Consider the following 23,001-nt stretch of genomic DNA (forward strand, 5'->3'; position numbering starts at 1 on the left):
TTGTAATAGAAATCGTTCCATACAAGGCATGAAGCCACTTGATGTAAGGAGCTAAAAATACTAGTTCAAGGTTAAACACTAGCCAATGATAAATGGCAGATGGATGGATTTCAACCCAGAAGACAGCAATTCCTGCATCGATTATGGAATGTGAGGACTAAAGGACAAAATAAGGAAAGCAAGAGTTATGAGGTTGACGAAAGTCAACCGAGGATTCATTTTCTACACCTCTTTTTCTTGTTGTATGGCGCTATTTTGTATTTGTTTAATTTTCCATTTAGTCCATTTGCTATTTCGGTTACATTGGTGTCAATAAGTTCCGTGGTTTTATTGTTACATTTTTTTTTGCAAATACTTTCGATTTGTGTGTTCACTTTTTTTCGCTCTTCATAGTTGTTGTTGTCTCACCACGTTTTGCCCAACTAATCCTCTGACCGACTATGGGTAGGATTGAACTGTAGGAACCGTAGAGTCTCAACGCCTCTATCAACTGCGTCACGGGTCGTGCCGTAGTGGATAGTTGGCCGAAACGTGGTGAGACAACAACTATGGAAGGCAGTAATTACTGGGGATACAGTTACAAGACTCAGCATTTCTATCCCATCATGGTTAATGACCTGAAGAAGGCCAGAGGATGAGTTGGCCGAAACGTGGTGAGACAACAACTATGAAGATGAGGATAACAGTTAGCAAAAAAAAAAAAAATAAATAAAAATAAATAAAAAATGAATACACAAATGATAAAGCATCATCTCAAAGGATTAAAAAAATATATATAATACTTTCGATTTAATTTCTCAGGTTACCATAATGACCAACAAAAACATTAAAATGTACATTAAATTCAGAATGCTACGAACATAGGTGTGGTCTGTTTTTTTTTTTTTAATTTTTTATACGGATATGAGTGTTGGACAATCACCGACAGTTCGAGGAAGTGACTGGATGCAACTGAAATTTGATTCCTGAGGAGAATTTTGAAGATATTCTGGACAGAAAAGAAAACAAATCAAGAGGTATTACAAATTGCAAATGCAGGAAGGTTTCTATTAAGAACAGTACGAAAAGAGATGTGGTTACTCGGCCATTTCCACAGAAAAAGTGGAATAAAATAGATTAGTTTAACGGGAAACATCGTGGGTAGAAAAAGCAGAGTGCGACAGCGAGAGACATACGTAAACAATCTGAACAGCTGGGCAACATAAAAAATGATGAGCAACAATGAATTCATGAATATCGAGAGAGAGATAGATAAATAGATAGATAGATAGATAGATAGATAGAGAGAGAGAGAGAGAGAGAGAGAGAGAGAGAAAGAGAGAGAGAGAGAGAGAGAGATGGATGAGGAGCCATAGCCGTCAATGCCTGCACCAAGCAGGACACCACTTGAATGTCATTTCCGTTAGTAAAACCAAAGGCGTTACACGTTTCTTGCTGATAATTGTTATTATCGCAAAAGAACAAAAACAAACAAAAAATAAACAAACAAACAAACAAACAAACACTGAAATTCAAGATGGCGGTCTGTTTTGTCTGTCATAGCTAGAGTGCAACTTCCAGAGATAGAAAGAATTACACCATTGTTTGCCTCTTTCCGCCTGATACATAAACGGGTTCACGGTCTCTTTTTATCCTGTGTGCCAGCCTGCCAGTATTTTTTTTCAGTATTTTTTTTCAGTATTTTTTTTATAGATGATTTCTTATTTGTCAACGGCTTCTTATGTCTTACTAGCAGGGTGCTCGGCATTGCCCGATCGTAAAATACTCTTAAATATGATATTTTGGTTGATGCAGATTTCGTATTTATTAATATAGAACCAGTTTTTATTGATTATTATATTGTACCCAATATATAGTAGTGATTTCAAATATATATATATATATATATATATATATATATATATATATATATATATTGTTTGTTTGTAATATACCAAATTTTACTGGGTTTGTATAATTCAGTAAAATATAATTCAGTTAAAATAAAACTCTAAAAATATTTTTAAAATAAATTATGTAAAATAAAGAATTATAGAAATCTAATTTAAGAAATCAACGAATAGTATTATTAAAAGATATTAAATGGCTAAAGGTTTTTTTTTTCTTTGTGGTAACTTATTATGACAGGTTTTAAATAATGATACGAAAATTAGGCGATATATAAATATTTAAATAAGCTCCTGACAAAGATGCGCCCGGGATAAATGTTTTCGCATATTTTATTTTCTTTAAGGGAAATGTCTTTACATATTGTTCTATTGTTAAAGTGTTTTTTATTCAATAAATCTGAAGAGAGGCTGGTTATGTGAAAATTTTCAAACGAAATAATGTTTGAATTTGTCCAATTAGTCTTGAAACAATTGTAACTAACAATGAAATACACTTTTGGTTGGTATCAATTCTTTCTTGGAAGTCTTGGTTTTGTTAATACAGTATATATATACAGGGTATCCGTAAAGTTACTATACAGTCTTACAAGTTACTATACAGACACCCTGTAATATATTAACAGTACAGTAAGATATTGTATTAAAATATTTATTTGTAACAAAAGAAATAAAAAGAAATAACACCTTTATGTTTATAAATTAACTATTAATACAAATATAATACAACAAAACAATAAGATTGTATATATAGTGACTTTACGGACACCCTATATATATATATATATATATATATATATATATATATATATATATATATATATATATATATATATATATATATCATTAGGCGGATAGGAAATGGATAAAAATGAACCGATTTTAACGTATACTTGCGCATGCATACAAGGACACTTTAAGTCGACTTACGCCTACCAAATTTCAATTTGTTTTTCATTTTTGATCCCTTTAAGATTTTTAGAACGGCCCACAAAAATCGCAATTATTTGATCCCCGCCTCTCACGCTGCTTTGCGACTTTGTGTATCAAAAGAGATGTAGTGTGAAAAAAAATGGGGACAGACAGGCAGGCATAGTGTGTTTTATAAATTAGTTTAAAAGCTGCCCTCTGTTAATAAAGGGGGCATGCTGCTATATGGCTTGAGGAGATAGCACACAAATTTTTGTTTAAATATTTGGTCAGGGTTTATTTCAAATGGGGAGTATACTCATGTTAGGGTCAATGAAAAAACCCTGTGCAGAGAAACTGAAGAGACGGGAGGATAGTGTTGAATAAGCATCCAAGTCCTCTTCTGTATCTCTTCCGCGTTTCATTTTACTTCAATCAAAATTCCCAAAATTCAAGCCCCTTCCCCCTCTTCCTGGAGCTAACACATGATCTCTATATAAGATGCAAAAATATTCGAATACCCCATTAAAATGCCCTTTACGTCTCAAATGTTGAGTTAGTAAAGAAGCAAGGAATATTAATTTTCGTTTCACTTGTTGACCAGTTAAGTACGTTATAGTATATCCTTTCTTGGTCTCCTGTTCTTATTGGATTCCATGACAAGAATTCATCTAGTCTGGTAGAGTATCCAGTTTTGTGTTGTTACTATAGGAAACATCAATTTGAAAAAAGCACGCCGATCTTTGTATAAAGCCAATGTAAGGTAACTATATTGCGAATGTTATATTATTTTGAATATTTTGTCAAGGTTTACTTGTAGACTTATGTCAGGTTGCTCTGGTAAACCCCTGTGCAGAGAGACCTTAACACTCGAGGATAGTGTCTAGTAGGCATTCAAATTCTCTCCAGTGGTAAGAAAAAAATATAATTTCGTTCAAGCTATGATTAGGCATCCTACCGAATGCCAGACATTCACCTGCTCTCTCATACATACTATTAGAGAGATGTTTTAAAGAGTTAATCGTCTCTTTAAGTACAATTGTTTGAATCTTTCTTGCACTTAGTTTACCGGATATATTTTCCAGTTAATTTTTGAAATTCTTTTTTATGAGTCCAGTTTCTGGACTAATGATTGGAATGGTGGAGGTCTTTCTAAAATTAAGTTTCTTTTCTTGTCGTACATAAAATGTCGTACATAAAATGTCGTACTTCAGTCTTTGGTATTTCATTATCTTTTCAATCTGAGCTGTGTTTAACTCGGCATCATTGTTTGTGCCCGTGTGTCCATTAAAAGGTCAACAAGTTTGTTCAATTACCCCCCGACAGTTTCTCTTCTAGATAGAGCCTTTTTTATTGTCGGCGTGAGAAGTTCACAGGCACCCAATTATAGGATCAAATACCTGACAGTGCAAGATTCAAAATTAGTAGCGACGAAGGGGGTGTTAAGGTTAGGAGGAGAGATAGGAAGATAGGAGGATAGGAGGGAGGAGAATAACGTAGGAGGGGAAAAAGGAGGGGTAGGAGAGGAAGGACGAGAGATAGAAATGAAAAGGGGTAAGAGGAGACAGAAAATGGTTGAGAGGGAGAAGAGGGGGGAAAGAACGACATTTGGAGGGGTAAGAGGCTGGACTCGTGTAAAGGCGATAACAAATTTGCAACCGATATTTCTTTCAACGTCTCTTATACATTTTCCTCACCCCCGCACACGTTTGCCATTAGTCATGACTCAACCGACGGAAACGTCGGTGGAACTACCGATTTTCAACAGTAGAAAGAACCAGACAATGACAAGATGTCTGAGGAAATGGGTAAGAGAAGGATTTGAGGAAATTCTATCCTTGTTTAAAAAGAAGAGAAGGAATGGATCTTTTTTACTAAGCCCCAAGAAGACGATGATTGAGAGAGGGAAGTAGGCAGAGAGAAAGAGAGAGAGAGAGAGAGAGAAAGAGAGAGAGAGAGAAAGAGAGAGAGAGAGAGCAAAGAGAGGTATATATATATATATATCTATGTGCGTGTGTGTGTGTGCGCGCGCGTGCGCGTGTGTGTATTATATAAAAGGAAATTGTCTGTGTGTATGTGTGTTCCTATGTCCAAGTAAAAACTACAAATCAAACATCAAAAAGTTGGTATATTATGGATAAGCGTTGCCCCGGATGAATAATCTCTAACATCCAGAAAACATTATTCATTCTTTAGGGATCAACTAGACAACTTTTTTTTTCAGAAGGCGGGGAATCAGTTTTTCAGTACTATTATGAGTTAATTTGAAAAGAAAATGTCGACTAATTACGCGAAGAATTTATCATATAAAAGGGAATTGTCTTTTTGTATACGTGCATATATACAGCTAGAGAGGAATGGGCTGGGCAGAAGAGAAAATGCAGGTTAACGAGAAACAGAGAGACTAATAGAGAGATATATATAGAGCGGTAGAGATAGAAGTTTTAATAGAAATAGGTTACTTTTACCGGCTCTCGTTAGACCATCGAAGCTAAGCAACGTTGATCCTGGTTATTACCAGATGGGTGACCATTTGGGAATTTTATGCGATGTATGTGCTCTCCGCTTATCTCGGCATTGTTTCCAATCGTCCTGAACCTCTACTTGTCACTGATATTCAACAACATCGACTCAGGAGAGGTGTGGTTGGAGATTGCACAACTTTTGCCACGAAATCTTCCACGTGCAGACATCGTTACAGTGGGTATCCACAGTCTGTCAAAGCTGAAGGAAGCTACCAGGTCCGGCAAAAAACAAACAAACAAACAAACAAAAAAAAAGAAAAACAACGACACAAACACCAACAAAGTTGATATATCCTTGATTGGCGTTGCCTTGCATGAATAATATCCACAATTTACAAAAAAATATATTCATTCTTTGACCATAAACTGGCGTAAATTTTGTTGATTCGGTTTTCCAGCCAAATTATGTACAAACTAAAGGGGCGTAACTGAGTTTTTACTCAAACAGTTAATTCCCTTATACCGATTAATTCATCGAGGAATTAAAAAAACAAGTTTTCTATATCCCTGTGTCTGTCGTGTGTGTGTGTGTGTGTGTGTGAGAGAGAGAGAGAGAGAGAGAGAGAGAGAGAGAGAGAGGGACAGAGAGAGAGACAGAGAGACAGACAGAGATAGAGAGTGACAAAGAGAGATAGAGAGAACTGGACTAGGCGAAGAAGAAAGAAGGGTGGAGAGAGCTAACTGGAGAGGGGAAAAGAAAGAAAGATAGAGAGATAGACGGTTTAATCGAACTATGCTACACTTTTTCCTCGGGCAATACCGGACTGCCCTGCTAGTATATATATATATATATATATATATATATATCATCATAGGCCCTTAACGTCGAGGACGACGATTGGCAAGGCGCTTCAGTCTTCTACAGTTCAGGAAGTCTGTGTATTGCTGGCAGGATCTTTTGGCACCAGATCTTATAGCAGCTTGCCACTTTGCTCGGTTGCCGGCAGAGGTTTCCCAAGTGTTGTGAGGGATGCCGAAGACCTGGAGGTCACGTTTCAGGACATCCTTGTAGCGGAGGCGTGGCCTGCCAGCACAGCGAGGGGCATCAGCTATCTCTCCAAAGAGAAGTGCTTTTGGTAGCCGGCTGTCGTCCATGCGGCAGGTGTGGCCAGCCCAACGTAAGCGACGGATGCGCAGCACTGTGTACATGTCAGTACTCTTGGTCGTGGAGAGGATAGCTGTGTTTGGTACATGATCCTTCCATGTGAATCCAAGAATTGTGCGCAGGCATCGGAAGTGGAAGGCGTTCAGACGGTGTTCGTGTCGGCGGTAGGTGCACCAAGTCTCACTGCCATACAGGAGAGTGCTGAGGATGCAGGCCTCGTAAACCTTGATCTTTAGGTGTAGCGAGAGGGACTTGTTCTTCCAGACTCTCTCACTAAGCCTGCCGAAAGTTGTTGATGCCTTTCCAATGCGGGAGTCCAGTTCACAATCAAGACTGTTGGTGTTATCAACTGTAGAACCCAAGTAAGTGAACTTGGTGACGTTTGACAGTACATGATTGTTTACGGTTATTATGGGTGAAAGCCCAGCAGGCTGGGCAAAGACCACCGTCTTGCCTAGGCTGATTTTGAGACCAAACTCCTCGCAGGCAGAAGCAAAGGAGGAGCACATTGCCTGAAGCTCAACCTCCGAGTTGGCGATGAAGGCAGCATCATCAGCGTACAGGAGTTCACGGATCTGTACGCGGTTAACCATAGTTTTTGATATATATATATATATATATATATATATATATATATGGTTCACGGATCTGTACGCGGTTAACCATATATATATATATATATATATATATATATATATATATATATATATATATAAATAAAATAAAAATTATAACACGGAAATTACATAATTGTCGATGCAATAATTTATTTCAACCTTATGGTATTTTCAAGCATCTAAATCAGACAATTACATTTTTGATACTGAAAAAGAAAAGAAAAATCGTGCTTCGACCCTCAAAAAACCAAAGGTGGTGGTAGTAGCAATCCACTTAATACATTTATAGAGAGGGTGGTAGGGATTTAAAAAATAAAAATTAAAAATTAAAAATAACAAATAAAAAAATTAGATTAGACACTTATAAGCGGCAGCTCGATGTAACCATAGATACACGCACACACACACACACACACACACACACACACACACTCACACACACACACACGCAACACATACACATACACACACACACGCCTCTAAGATGTACGTTCTGACATGTAAATGCCTTGACACGCGTTTACTAACCTAGGAAGGGGGGGGGGCGAAAGTATACGGATATATAGTGAAAGAAATAGAACAGCGCGTAATGGAAAAAAGAAGAAAAAAAAGAGGAAGAAAAGAAGAGGATACAGTGATTGAGTCATGGAAAGTAGGTCTATTAAAAGATAAATAAATTAATAAAAAATATAACTAAAGAAATAAATAAATAAAAATAAGAAAATAAAAATAAAAAGAAAATTATATATAAAGTTTTAAGACTATCTGTATGTTATTATGTAAAAATTAATATTATCTTATAATTCATTAAATATGTAATATAATACTATGAATTTAAAAATTGAGTCTATATATTTAATATTTTATATATTTTCATGTAAATAATTTTATTGGTGATTATAGCGGTCGTTGTAATTAATATTTCAATTCTTAATTGATTAAGAAGTGGGAAAATGTAATATTGATCGCCCCCAATTCGATAGGACGTATCTAGTTTCGGTTAATATATACTTTTATTCCCTCCGTACAACAAAATTATTCTCATGCACGCATAAAGAAATAAGTAAAATAATTAAATTTTTGTGTTGATTTGTATCAAATCTAATAATATCTAGTTTTAGTATTTGGTCTTTTTGACTTAACTCAGTTTAATAACTAATGTATTATCTGCAGAGAAAAATTATTATCTTAAGGCTATCTCATTTATTTATAAGTAATTTGGACAAGCCAGGTACTTCGGGGAAAATATATATATATATATATATATATATATATATATATATATATATAAATATACATATACATATATATATATATATATGCCTAGCTTAGATTTCGGACAACAAATCGTAAAGTAGTTATTATCGAGTATATACCGGACAACACTATAATTGCCGGTGGGGTGGGGTAGGATTGTTTATCGTAATTAATCTAGTGGTGTTAGATTCGGTGTCTTTACCATTATAGAATTCTCTGTTCGTCGGATCTAGAGTTATTGGTTATTTTAAATTTACATTTATGTCTACATCTGGCCATCAGTTCATCTCGTTTGTTTAGGAGATTACTGTGTTGGTACTTCAGGATTCTTATTTTTTCCTCAAGGCATAAACTGCATCTCTGCCTAAAGCCGTTTGGAACGTCCGAATGACATAGGATTGACCATGAAATCACTGGGGATCGATTCTCATTTTTTAATAACCACCATTGTTTAGCTAACTCGGTTTTATTCTTAAGTTCTGGGTTATTGAAAGAATGTTTGTGGTCATAAAAACGTTGTTTCCAGCTTCCGGCGGAGATACCGAAGTAAACTTTTTTGTCCCTGTTATTATCTTCTGGGTGGATAGTGGCCTTATAAACCACGCACTCAACTTTACAATTACCGTCCAGTGGGCAGTTATTTTTCACTTGGCAGTTACATTTGTCTACTGTCGCCTTATTTCTATTAGAGTTGTTTAATATTTTATTATTATGAGTGCTAATTATTCTGTCCATGTTTTTAGTGCACGAGTAACTTATTTTAATTGTTTTTCTATTAAATATCTTCCTAAGTGGATTATTTATGGTAAAATGTTTATCTATTAGGTTCAAAAATACTTTCCCTATGTTTATGTTGGATAGTTGACAGTAAGGGGGATTAAACCATATTATTTTCCGGCCTCTGTTCTTAGATTTATTTTTGTTTTTATTTTCCTTCTTAAATTATACAATAGAGCACTAGAGATAAGCGGATATAGTGAAAAACTCACATATATTAAGAAGGAAAATAAAAACAAAAATAAATCTAAGAACAGAGGCCGGAAAATAATATGGTTTAATCCCCCTTACTGTCAACTATCCAACATAAACATAGGGAAAGTATTTTTGAACCTAATAGATAAACATTTTACCATAAATAATCCACTTAGGAAGATATTTAATAGAAAAACAATTAAAATAAGTTACTCGTGCACTAAAAACATGGACAGAATAATTAGCACTCATAATAATAAAATATTAAACAACTCTAATAGAAATAAGGCGACAGTAGACAAATGTAACTGCCAAGTGAAAAATAACTGCCCACTGGACGGTAATTGTAAAGTTGAGTGCGTGGTTTATAAGGCCACTATCCACCCAGAAGATAATAACAGGGACAAAAAAGTTTACTTCGGTATCTCCGCCGGAAGCTGGAAACAACGTTTTTATGACCACAAACATTCTTTCAATAACCCAGAACTTAAGAATAAAACCGAGTTAGCTAAACAATGGTGGTTATTAAAAAATGAGAATCGATCCCCAGTGATTTCATGGTCAATCCTATGTCATTCGGACGTTCCAAACGGCTTTAGGCAGAGATGCAGTTTATGCCTTGAGGAAAAAATAAGAATCCTGAAGTACCAACACAGTAATCTCCTAAACAAACGAGATGAACTGATGGCCAGATGTAGACATAAATGTAAATTTAAAATAACCAATAACTCTAGATCCGACGAACAGAGAATTCTATAATGGTAAAGACACCGAATCTAACACCACTAGATTAATTACGATAAACAATCCTACCCCACCCCACCGGCAATTATAGTGTTGTCCGGTATATACTCGATAATAACTACTTTACGATTTGTTGTCCGAAATCTAAGCTAGGCATATATATATATATATATATGTATATGTATATTTATATATATATATATATATATATATATATATATATATATATATATATTTTCCCCGAAGTACCTGGCTTGTCCAAATTACTTATAAATAAATGAGATAGCCTTAAGATAATAATTTTTCTCTGCAGATAATACATTAGTTATTAAACTGAGTTAAGTCAAAAAGACCAAATACTAAAACTAGATATTATTAGATTTGATACAAATCAACACAAAAATTTAATTATTTTACTTATTTCTTTATGCGTGCATGAGAATAATTTTGTTGTACGGAGGGAATAAAAGTATATATTAACCGAAACTAGATACGTCCTATCGAATTGGGGGCGATCAATATTACATTTTCCCACTTCTTAATCAATTAAGAATTGAAATATTAATTACAACGACCGCTATAATCACCAATAAAATTATTTACATGAAAATATATAAAATATTAAATATATAGACTCAATTTTTAAATTCATAGTATTATATTACATATTTAATGAATTATAAGATAATATTAATTTTTACATAATAACATACAGATAGTCTTAAAACTTTATATATAATTTTCTTTTTATTTTTATTTTCTTATTTTTATTTATTTATTTCTTTAGTTATATTTTTTATTAATTTATTTATCTTTTAATAGACCTACTTTCCATGACTCAATCACTGTATCCTCTTCTTTTCTTCCTCTTTTTTTTCTTCTTTTTTCCATTACGCGCTGTTCTATTTCTTTCACTATATATCCGTATACTTTCGCCCCCCCCCCCTTCCTAGGTTAGTAAACGCGTGTCAAGGCATTTACATGTCAGAACGTACATCTTAGAGGCGTGTGTGTGTGTATGTGTATGTGTTGCGTGTGTGTGTGTGTGAGTGTGTGTGTGTGTGTGTGTGTGTGTGTGTGTGTATCTATGGTTACATCGAGCTGCCGCTTATAAGTGTCTAATCTAATTTTTTTATTTGTTATTTTTAATTTTTAATTTTTATTTTTTAAATCCCTACCACCCTCTCTATAAATGTATTAAGTGGATTGCTACTACCACCACCTTTGGTTTTTTGAGGGTCGAAGCACGATTTTTCTTTTCTTTTTCAGTATCAAAAATGTAATTGTCTGATTTAGATGCTTGAAAATACCATAAGGTTGAAATAAATTATTGCATCGACAATTATGTAATTTCCGTGTTATAATTTTTATCTTATTGCTCTGTTTACCACATTGAGCTCTCATACCCGGATTTCCTCTGGATTTATTCCATTATAACACTATATATATATATATATATATATATATATATATATATATATATATATATATATATATATCTTCTATCTATCTTCTTTCTTTTTCTTTCTTTCTATCTTTTCTATCTTCTTTCTTTCTTTCTATATAAATAAAATGAATTCATTTTTTTCCCGTGGGATTTTGACCTTAATAGGATTAAAAATCAAGATATTCCATGCAAATATAATATGCACAAACGGCAGAACAATATCTGAGGTGTGTTATAGGCTTATTATTTCTCAAATTCCTCGATAATCTTAGATTTCTATACTTTTTCTGCTGAGAAGTCACGGCCAAAATCGGTTAAGATCAATGGAAGTGGTAAAATATTTTCTCTCTAATAAATTCCTCCTCCCCCTGCCACCACTTAACACCGTTTGGGGATCGGTCACAAGGAACAGTTGAGAAGAGAACACCGGTTTGGCTTCGTAGTTCTTTCATGTGAAGTTATTTAAAATCACTAAACTAAGCTGCAGTGCTCTGTGGCGTAGTGGTTAGCGTGCTGGACAATTCACATTATATTTTCACGTTCGCGCCGACCTACCGTAGTCGTTTTTTTTTTTCCTAAACAACTGGAATGGACTTTTCTTGGTGGCCGAACTGTTAACGTTGCAGATGTTTTTTTTTGTTTTTTTTCACACTTTATTTTCCTACTTTTACTCATGACTCCGGGTTTGATCCTTCCTACTTACCTACCATAACATTTTTTAAAACTCCCCCCCCGTCCCGGAAACAAACACTCGGGCAACGCCGGGTACCCCCGCTAGTATATATATATATATATATATATATATATATATATATATATATATATATATATATCTTTTCTATCTATCTATTCTTCTTCTATCTTTTCTTCTATATGAATAAAATGAACTCATTTTTTCCCGTGGGATTTTGACCTTGATAGGATTAAAAATCAAGATATTTCATGCAAAAATAATATGCGCAAACGGCAGAACAATATCTGAGGTGTGTTATAGGCTTATTATTTCTCAAATTCCTCGATAATCTTAGATTTCTATACTTTTTCTGCTGAGAAGTCACGGCCAAAATCGGTTAAGATCAATGGAAGTGGTAAAATATTTTCCCTCTAATAAATTCCTCCTCCCCCTGCCACCACTTAACACCGTTTGGGGATCGGTCACAAGGAACAGTTGAGAAGAGAACACCGGTTTGGCTTCGTAGTTCTTTCATGTGAAGTTATTTAAAATCACTAAACTAAGCTGCAGTGCTCTGTGGCGTAGTGGTTATCGTGCTGGACAATTCACATTATATTTTCACGTTCGCGCCGACCTACCGTAGTCGTTTTTTTTTTTCCTAAACAACTGGAATGGACTTTTCTTGGTGGCCGAACTGTTAACGTTGCAGATGTTTTTTTTGTTCTTTTTTCACACTTTATTTTCCTACTTTTACTCATGACTCCGGGTTTGATCCTTCCTACTTACCTACCATAACATTTTTTAAAACTCCACCCCCCCGTCCCGGAAACAAACACTCGGGCAACGCCGGGTATCCCCGCTAGTATATATATATATATATATATATATATATATATATATATATATATCTTTTCTATCTTCTATTCTATCTTTCTATTCTTCTATCTATATAAATAAAATGAACTCATTTTTTCCCGTGGGATTTTGACCTTAATAGGATTAAAAATCAAGATATTCCATGCAAATATAATATGCACAAACGGCAGAACAATATCTGAGGTGTGTTATAGGCTTATTATTTCTCAAATTCCTCGATAATCTTAGATTTCTATACTTTTTCTGCTGAGAAGTCACGGCCAAAATCGGTTAAGATCAATGGAAGTGGTAAAATATTTTCTCTCTAATAAATTCCTCCTCCTCCTGCCACCACTTAACACCGTTTGGGGATCGGTCACAAGGAACAGTTGAGAAGAGAACACCGGTTTGGCTTCGTAGTTCTTTCATGTGAAGTTATTTAAAATCACTAAACTAAGCTGCAGTGCTCTGTGGCGTAGTGGTTAGCGTGCTGGACAATTCACATTATATTTTCACGTTCGCGCCGACCTACCGTAGTCGTTTTTTTTTTTCCTAAACAACTGGAATGGACTTTTCTTGGTGGCCGAACTGTTAACGTTGCAGATGTTTTTTTTTCACACTTTATTTTCCTACTTTTACTCATGACTCCGGGTTTGATCCTTCCTACTTACCTACCATAACATTTTTTAAAACTCCCCCCCTCCGTCCCGGAAACAAACACTCGGGCAACGCCGGGTACCCCCGCTAGTATCTATATGAATAAAATGAACTCATTTTTTCCCGTGGGATTTTGACCTTGATAGGATTAAAAATCAAGATATTTCATGCAAAAATAATATGCGCAAACGGCAGAACAATATCTGAGGTGTGTTATAGGCTTATTATTTCTCAAATTCCTCGATAATCTTAGATTTCTATACTTTTTCTGCTGAGAAGTCACGGCCAAAATCGGTTAAGATCAATGGAAGTGGTAAAATATTTTCCCTCTAATAAATTCCTCCTCCCCCTGCCACCACTTAACACCGTTTGGGGATCGGTCACAAGGAACAGTTGAGAAGAGAACACCGGTTTGGCTTCGTAGTTCTTTCATGTGAAGTTATTTAAAATCACTAAACTAAGCTGCAGTGCTCTGTGGCGTAGTGGTTATCGTGCTGGACAATTCACATTATATTTTCACGTTCGCGCCGACCTACCGTAGTCGTTTTTTTTTTTCCTAAACAACTGGAATGGACTTTTCTTGGTGGCCGAACTGTTAACGTTGCAGATGTTTTTTTTGTTCTTTTTTCACACTTTATTTTCCTACTTTTACTCATGACTCCGGGTTTGATCCTTCCTACTTACCTACCATAACATTTTTTAAAACTCCACCCCCCCGTCCCGGAAACAAACACTCGGGCAACGCCGGGTATCCCCGCTAGTATATATATATATATATATATATATATATATATATATATATATATATATATATATATATATATATATCTTTTCTATCTTCTATTCTATCTTTCTATTCTTCTATCTATATAAATAAAATGAACTCATTTTTTCCCGTGGGATTTTGACCTTAATAGGATTAAAAATCAAGATATTCCACGCAAATATAATATGCACAAACGGCAGAACAATATCTGAGGTGTGTTATAGGCTTATTATTTCTCAAATTCCTCGATAATCTTAGATTTCTATACTTTTTCTGCTGAGAAGTCACGGCCAAAATCGGTTAAGATCAATGGAAGTGGTAAAATATTTTCTCTCTAATAAATTCCTCCTCCTCCTGCCACCACTTAACACCGTTTGGGGATCGGTCACAAGGAACAGTTGAGAAGAGAACACCGGTTTGGCTTCGTAGTTCTTTCATGTGAAGTTATTTAAAATCACTAAACTAAGCTGCAGTGCTCTGTGGCGTAGTGGTTAGCGTGCTGGACAATTCACATTATATTTTCACGTTCGCGCCGACCTACCGTAGTCGTTTTTTTTTTCCTAAACAACTGGAATGGACTTTTCTTGGTGGCCGAACTGTTAACGTTGCAGATGTTTTTTTTTTCACACTTTATTTTCCTACTTTTACTCATGACTCCGGGTTTGATCCTTCCTACTTACCTACCATAACATTTTTTAAAACTCCCCCCTCCGTCCCGGAAACAAACACTCGGGCAACGCCGGGTACCCCCGCTAGTATATATATAAATGGGTTGAGTAAAAAAAGGGAAGGTTAGATAGACAAATGTATAAACAGATACTTAGAAAGAAGAGCCTAACATATATAATATATAAAGTAAAACTAGTCTTTTGATGGGATTTTAGTGTATTATGAATTTTATTGTACGCATCCAATATTTAATTCGGTTGCGCCCGTTATTTATGGAAAACATTTTGTCATGTTCTTAAAACTAACATTTCGAATTGATTTTATCGAATACATAAACCAGATCGATATTTGATTTTGATTAGTGATATTTAGAAGATTAGGGAGGGAGGGAAGTTTTTATTCTCAAATTAACAAATCCTCTGTCACCCATAAATTCCTGGTACAAATTTAGTAATACGCGTTTTTGTTGGTTCACCGGTATTAATACATATTTTAAACGTTTTCATTTGCTGATGATCATAGTTTTGATCTAAATAACCAAGCTGTATCGTAATAATTAATTTTAACTTGTAAAATCCTATTCATTTATTAAATGGGATTTTAAAAATCAAATCAAAGTTATTCAACTAAAACCACGCATAGATATATTTACATGGTTGTATCAATAAATATATGTCTATCTGTGCGTACGTATATGTCAAATAGGTATATTATGCCTTCAGTATATGAATATTTCGTAGATATATGTATGTGTACGTGTGCGCGCGTAAGTTTGTATGGGAGTACACGTGTGTTAAATATACGTTTAAAGCATGCATTTGTTTCAGGTATTTACTGTAAGACACGGCATTTCTCGCATTTAACATTCGAACTTTCTGTATGGTCTTAATGTATATCTATCTATCTATCTATCTATCTATCTATCTATCTATATATATATATATATATATATATATATATATATATATAAATAATTTGAACACGAGAAACAAATGAGCGGATAAAAAAGCGAGGAATAAAATAAATAAATAAATAGAGCTTTTCAATAAAATAGAGTGATTATGAAGTCGTCACTATAAAAGAAAAAACCCATAAAAACTAAGATAGAAAAATAACAGCGAGTAGGGTATAATATTACTTCAGATCAAAGCAAAAACTTGGACCAATAAACAACCGCCAAGTTAAAATAATACCAATGCTTCCCCGCTTCTACAGATTGACCACATGCGATCATGCTTCCCCCTTTTCTTTCACCACCACCCCTACAACCTTCCTTCATCCCCTCCAAAACCTCTACTCCTCACATTCATAAAGTATACACCCTACTTTCTTCCAGAGCGTAAACCACACCAAATATCTTATAAAAAACGGATGTAATCTTGACTCTCGTTTCCATACCACTTTTTTTTGGTCCGATGAAAATTTAAATTGGAATTCCACTGAAACATGTATGCATATATGTAATCAATAATATTTGTATACTAAACAGCCTATATACCAGCTCTATCCTCCATTGAACACCCTTTAATAACCACGCGGGTTTCATTGAATTTACATCTAGGATGTAATTTTTACAATCATTATACAACGATTATATATATATATATATATATATATATATATATATATATATATATATATATATATATATATATAGGGTGACCTCCCCCCCCCAAAACGGGCTTCAACTCTAATTAGGCCCCGTTTCTTAGTGTTTTGTCCGAATTAAATGAAACTTTGGTCATAACTAGTTTATTATATTCAAAACATCACATCAAAACACTAGGGTCTTTGGCCTTTTATTCTCCGTTCTGCAGCATATGTTCTAGATGGCCTCCATTTAGCTTTTGTTTTTTGTTTTTGGGTCACCCTGTATATATACATAAAGGAACTTTGTGTGGTTGCGTGGCTGTGAGTTCGTTTCCCATGGACTTGAAAACGGCTGGACTGATTTTTATGAAATCTCACACTACTTTAGGTAGTTTAAGGTACATTATGTGCCTGGCAGTGTTCTTAGATAGGTTTTGTATCGGAATGTCTCCTATAAAAAAAAGGCACTTTAAATTTGAACAAAAAAATCATCTCAGTCTAGAAGAATTTTCTAATGAATAACCGAAGACAAAAAGATAAAGTGGTATAAGAATAGATACTACGCTTTGATCCTTGCCAACTTTCTTGAATAAACAAGCTTAATACGATTGAATAGAAAAAGATCAAACCAACACGACTGACTTCATCTATTATATAAAAGACAGTTGTATGTGTGTGTTTGTATGTCCAGCTAAAAGTTAAAAAACTACTAACCAAAGACCCACAACATTTATACTTTATTGATCGGTATTGCCCCGGATGTATAGTATCTAAAATAAAACAAAATTATTCATTCTTTGACTTTCAACTCCACCAGATTTCGTTAGGGGAGGGGTCGTTTTTGTAAGCATTTCCAATGTTATCTATAATAGAAAAGAGAGTTTAAAGAGCAGTGGAGAAAAGGGATACGGAAAAATGGGAAAGAGGGAAAAACAGAAAATTAAAAGTTTTAATATGAAGATGTTATACAGATTTTTTTACTTCTTACATGTTGCTTTTATGACACTGGGAAACTCTGCTAGTCTCATATACAATAAAAGAATATATATATATATATATATATATATATATATATATATATATAGAGAGAGAGAGAGAGAGAGAGAGAGAGAGAAAGAGAGAGAGAGAAAGAAAAAGAGAGATGTACAGATTTTGCTACACCGGCATGACAAGGTTTCGATCTGTAGTTATTAATAACTAAGATCTTAGTAACGTCTTTTAAAAATATTATTTTAAAACCGGATCACATGATTTTCGATTCAGATTGAGTTTCTTTTCACTTCCCAATATCAACATCCAAACAAAAGACAAATATTTTCGCCTGATGAGATGTTAGTTATTAATATGTAGAGATCTAAACAATGTCATGCCAGTGTAGTAAGGCATGTACATATCTGTATAAATACATATTAATACAAATAGCTACATTTGTCATTGAGCACTATTCCTGTAAGGAATATTTTTTGGATTTAATCCTAAACATATATCATAATAGAACGAATAAGTGAGTAAAATGAAAATAAGAATAACAAAGAAATAGTGCGTTCCAAAACAAAAACAAGGCTTATTCGTACGTGCGTTTGTGTGCGTGTCTTTTTTTGCGCGTGCCTTTCTAAACGAAAACAACACGTTTGTTATATAAATGTTTTAAAATAAAAAAATAAACTTAGATACACAGTACACTATTAGACTATTTTGACGAAAAATGCTCTCCCACATATGTATTTTCAGATTGAGTGAAAGAATATATAATTATTTCCACTGCCAGACAACATTGCAGCCAGCAAGAGCTACGAAAGCCAACAAACCGGAAGTCCAAGACTCGAGTCTAGCCCTCAATTGGGCTCATCAGTTACACACATCCGAACTCAGGATTCGAAACCTGAGTCTCTTGCATGCGAGGCAAGCACTCTACCAACTGAGCAAACGCGCCACACAGAAGAAAGTCTTATTAACAATCATAGACCAAGCAAACCGCAAGGAAATCTGACAGTGGAATGCACCTACCTTTGTCGTGAACAATGGATGTGATCATCGCAATCAGCCTTAACCCAAGTCGATGTCTTCCTAGTAGGAATTTCCTAAAATTCGGTACCGGTTGATAGATTCAAAATCGGCAACGAAGCCATCTCTGACTCCATTACTAAGAACCAAATCCATTCGGTCACCGTTAATCGCGAGAAATGCAGTTAAACATTTATTTGTAAATGTTTTTAATGTCTATCAGAGTGATCTAATCATTATAATACTATAATAATTATTAAATACCTGCAGGCACTAGTGTTTTATCCTTTCAGGACTCATCAGTGCAGGGTGTCACGATTAACACCGGTCGATAGATTCGATCCCGGCAACGAAGCTATCTCTGACTCCGTTAATACTTCTGCGAATCTGTTTGGAAAGTGTATTACTCTTTTCCCCCAATCCACGGTAATTTTAAATAAACCGGGCATTTCATTTGGGAAAAAGAGTAACAGACTTTCCAAACAGATTCGCAGAAGTATTTACGACTGCTATTATTCTGTGTCCTTGCGTTTGGTATATACTACGAGACCTGCTTTTCCGTCTTTTCGCAAGGATAGTTTGCCTTACATCCAAAATATCAATATTGTATATCAATTCAAATGCCAGTGCGATGTTGGTTATGTTGGGCGAACATCCTTGCACCTTTTGACTCGTATAAACCAGCATGTTCCATCGAAGATCAGACAAGGGAGGATGGGGTCTGGTGGTCTCCCTCCTTCTGCAGCCTTGGACTCTGCTATTGGCCAGCATTTGGTTGACAACCCATGCTGTGCCGATAGATATAAAATAGAATGGTTCGAGGTGCTACATAGAGCGGCCTCCAAAAACCATTTAAAGATTTTGGAGTCTGTTTCTATTGCGGTGCGTCAACCTTCTTTATGCCGACAAAAGGAAACATCCAACGCATTGTTTCTCTGTGGGGAACTTTGAATCTTTTCTCTCGTTTTTTTTTTCTCCCTCGTTGTGCCAATATTTTAATCGTTTTTAAACGTTAACAAATTTATTTTAGTGTTCCCGTACTTTTGGCACATTTAATAAGTTCCCCATTAGAACTCTTTATTTTCGACATAATATTATTTTGTACGCTATCGATTTTCTCCTGATGAGATGATAGCCGAAAGAACTCTTGAGAAACTTCCGCTTATTATTTTCAAAACTGTATATAAATTCTGTACCTCTAAACATATATATATATATATATATATATATATATATATATATATATATATATATATATATATATATGTGTGTGTGTGTGTGTGTGTGTTTGTGTGTATGTATATAAATATATATATATATATATATATATATATCCTTTGTCCTGTATGTGCCTGCTCATTGGCTGATTAGGAAGGGCGTGGTGGATACTAGAAAGCTGATTGTATAACTAAAAACTATATAAAAACGCGAGACAACCACAAAATTCTCGCATAAGGCTTATGAATCCTAGAGTGGATGAAACGCGGAATATTCAGTGTAGCTTAATCGCCATATATATTTTATAACTTACTATATATATATCGCAAATTATGTAACAACCAAAGTTTTGTTTTCGTTTAGAAATGTTTAAACAAATCGAACTGATGCATTCGGACGATGTCAAAACATTGTTAATTCATTACCCATTCAGCATCAGCCATATAGCGTAATGGTGAGAAGCCTTGACGGTCATTTGGGCGGTCGGGTTTCGCTTCTGGCTTGAGGCAGTTGCCTGTCTAGCCGCACTGATGAGCTGTGAAATAGTACTGTATGTGGATGACTATATATATATATATATATATATATATATATATATATATATATATATATATATATATATATATATATAGGTTAGATAAAATAATTAAGAACAGGAAACTAGATCTAATATTTGTAACATGTTTTTCCTAAGATTAAGGGAGGTGGTCTTTGATCAACACTGCTGTGGAGCCATGATATAATATACTGTATTGTTTTTAAATCCCCTAAACAGTGTTTCATGGTAAACAACTGATGATCCCTTAAAAATAGATTATTACTGGTACTATAGTGAATTCGAGAGAGCAAGTTTATGCAGTGATTGCAGGTGATTGAATAACTTACTGACTAAATGGTTTTCTAACGAATGATAACATTTTTTGTATAGTTTTAAAGGTTAAAGTTTAAAAAGGAGATAAAAAAGTACTCAATACTGAAGTAGAGATAAATGTAGTATTTAAAAATTCTTTAGTGAACACAGAACATTAAAGTTTGTTTCGGCAAACACAGACGAAATTGTCTGACCTGCTTCTTCAGATCTTTTGTATTAAAGGGAAAATATTGCCGCATTAACAACTGATTATATAATGTTATAAATTCAATTAAAAAAATCTTAATTCTGCAATATTTTAAGTTATAAATTTATTATATTTTTACTAGAATATCTTGTCCTTTTTTCCAGTTTTAACAAATAGTCCTTTACTTTTCCCTGTTTAAGCTTAACCATATTACTTTTCATGCTCGCATTTTTCTATTGTAATCCATGATTTTTCCAGGCTTCTAATAAATTCATTTGTTCTTTGTTTAATTGAAATCTCATTTTTTTTCCCTTATAATCACATATGTAATAACAATGTACGGCACTCGTCTGCTTTCAATAAAATCCCCAAAATTATCTCCCTTTCATGCTTTCATTCTCTTTGTTTTACTTGTTACTTCTCTTTTCGAGACAGCAATGAATTAGTAGCAACAGTAGTCGCTGAAGCGACGTTGTTGCTATGGAAAACAGTCATAAAAAACGTCGCTCACCTCCTTACATATTTTCACGATTTTGAACACGGGAAAATTCATAATAATTTTTTTTACTGAAGGAAAATTGAAATTTTATTTTCTTATTATAGCTGAGAAGGTGCTCTATAAAGTGTAATAATTGTTTGAAATTTGGTCGAAAAATGAGTGAGCGGCGAAGCTTTAAAGCAGTTCTAAATGACTAAAACTGCCACTTAACCATATATTCAAACACTGCAATGTTTGAATGATGAATTGTATAAATAAATGTATGATTTCTATTTTCTTAATACTCTTGTGTACAACATTTTTCTTTATTTTATTTCAGCCGTTCAACACGAGAGGGCGCCACGATCGTTTCAACAACGCCACCCCAGCCCCGACTTGATTAAACGATCGACTGATCCGAACCCTGTCTCTTTTGCGCCAATGCCAAAATATGGGGACCATTCCAGGTGAGTCTGAATAAACCAACAATTATTCCTTATTTATGAACAAGAAAAGCTGCCTTACAAATGGATGTATCATTTCCGAGTACATCTGCATTTATCAACCCGTGATTTCCACGAAGTTACTCGGGTGTGCCCGGCAGATGACAGGAAAAACCGGAAGCGGTCGACAAGTAGTTTCCTAGATATTAAAACATTTTTTTCCAATGTATTACTAAAAGAATTTCAGTAGTCGTCGCCATTCTTAACATAGAGAGGAGGGTTGTAACAATTTCATTTTTTGTAATAAAGCTCGCAGACTCGTTTCATGTTCTTCCCGTCATCTGCTGAGCACACCCGAGTAACTTCGTGAAAATCCCGAGTCAATAAATGCAGAAGCACCTATTTCCGAATTTCTTTTAGCTGAGGATCGATAATTCGTATTATTTGGATTCTTCAGACAAGTGTTCTCATCTTGTGTTATTTTTACAACATTTTATAGTCAATGTACCCCTACCCTTAGTGGACGAAGTACAAATTATAGACAGAGAAGAAAGATGGCAAGTATGACGACTGAAAGAAGTAGCGCAAATGCTGGGCAAAGATTACCTGCGAAGCAGACCTGGTATAGTATTTAACACAATATGGGAACCATAATTTAGAAGTAATAAATAATCTATATATCTATAAAAGTGAGAATGTGTGTGTGTATGTGTGTGAGAACAATTCTCAACCTATATACTCAACGAATTATTGATCTACAAACTTGAAATTTGGTATATATGGTATTCAGTCACGTGGAAAACTTTTTAATTGGTTTTCATCCGAAAAAAGTGCTGATAAGGGATAAAAAAAAATTGGTACTTGTTTCACGACTGCACATGCGCGGCCGTGAAAGATGACAGCTTCATTATGTTAAGAATAAATAGATATGGAAACACCTTGGAGAAAATCGTGTCAGGCTGGTCTAATGGTTATCGCACTTGACTCACTGTCATTAAGTTGTGGTTTCGATCACAGCTCGAGTATTTTTTACAAGAAGTGAACTATTTAGAAAAAACATAATACTCGGATGAACGTGTCTCAGTTTCTTTCCGTCTTTTACTTCATTTTTTAAAACGGAATTTAACG

At 34.5% G+C, this 23,001-nt stretch overlaps 1 protein-coding gene across 1 annotated transcript in view; it reads left to right on the forward strand.

The window, feature by feature from the left end:
- LOC145241684 (photoreceptor-specific nuclear receptor-like) overlaps positions 1-23,001 on the forward strand; it is a 128,808-nt gene that overhangs the window by 78,847 nt on the left and 26,960 nt on the right. The window contains exon 3 of the mRNA XM_080104811.1: positions 21,771-21,897. Coding sequence (XP_079960937.1) covers positions 21,771-21,897 — 127 coding nt within the window. The remainder of the gene's footprint in view (positions 1-21,770; positions 21,898-23,001) is intronic.

The sequence above is a fragment of the Euprymna scolopes genome, chromosome 20, assembly GCF_053919585.1.
Source record: "Euprymna scolopes isolate OS-2025 chromosome 20, ASM5391958v1, whole genome shotgun sequence".
Taxonomy (NCBI): Eukaryota; Metazoa; Mollusca; class Cephalopoda; order Sepiida; family Sepiolidae; genus Euprymna; species Euprymna scolopes.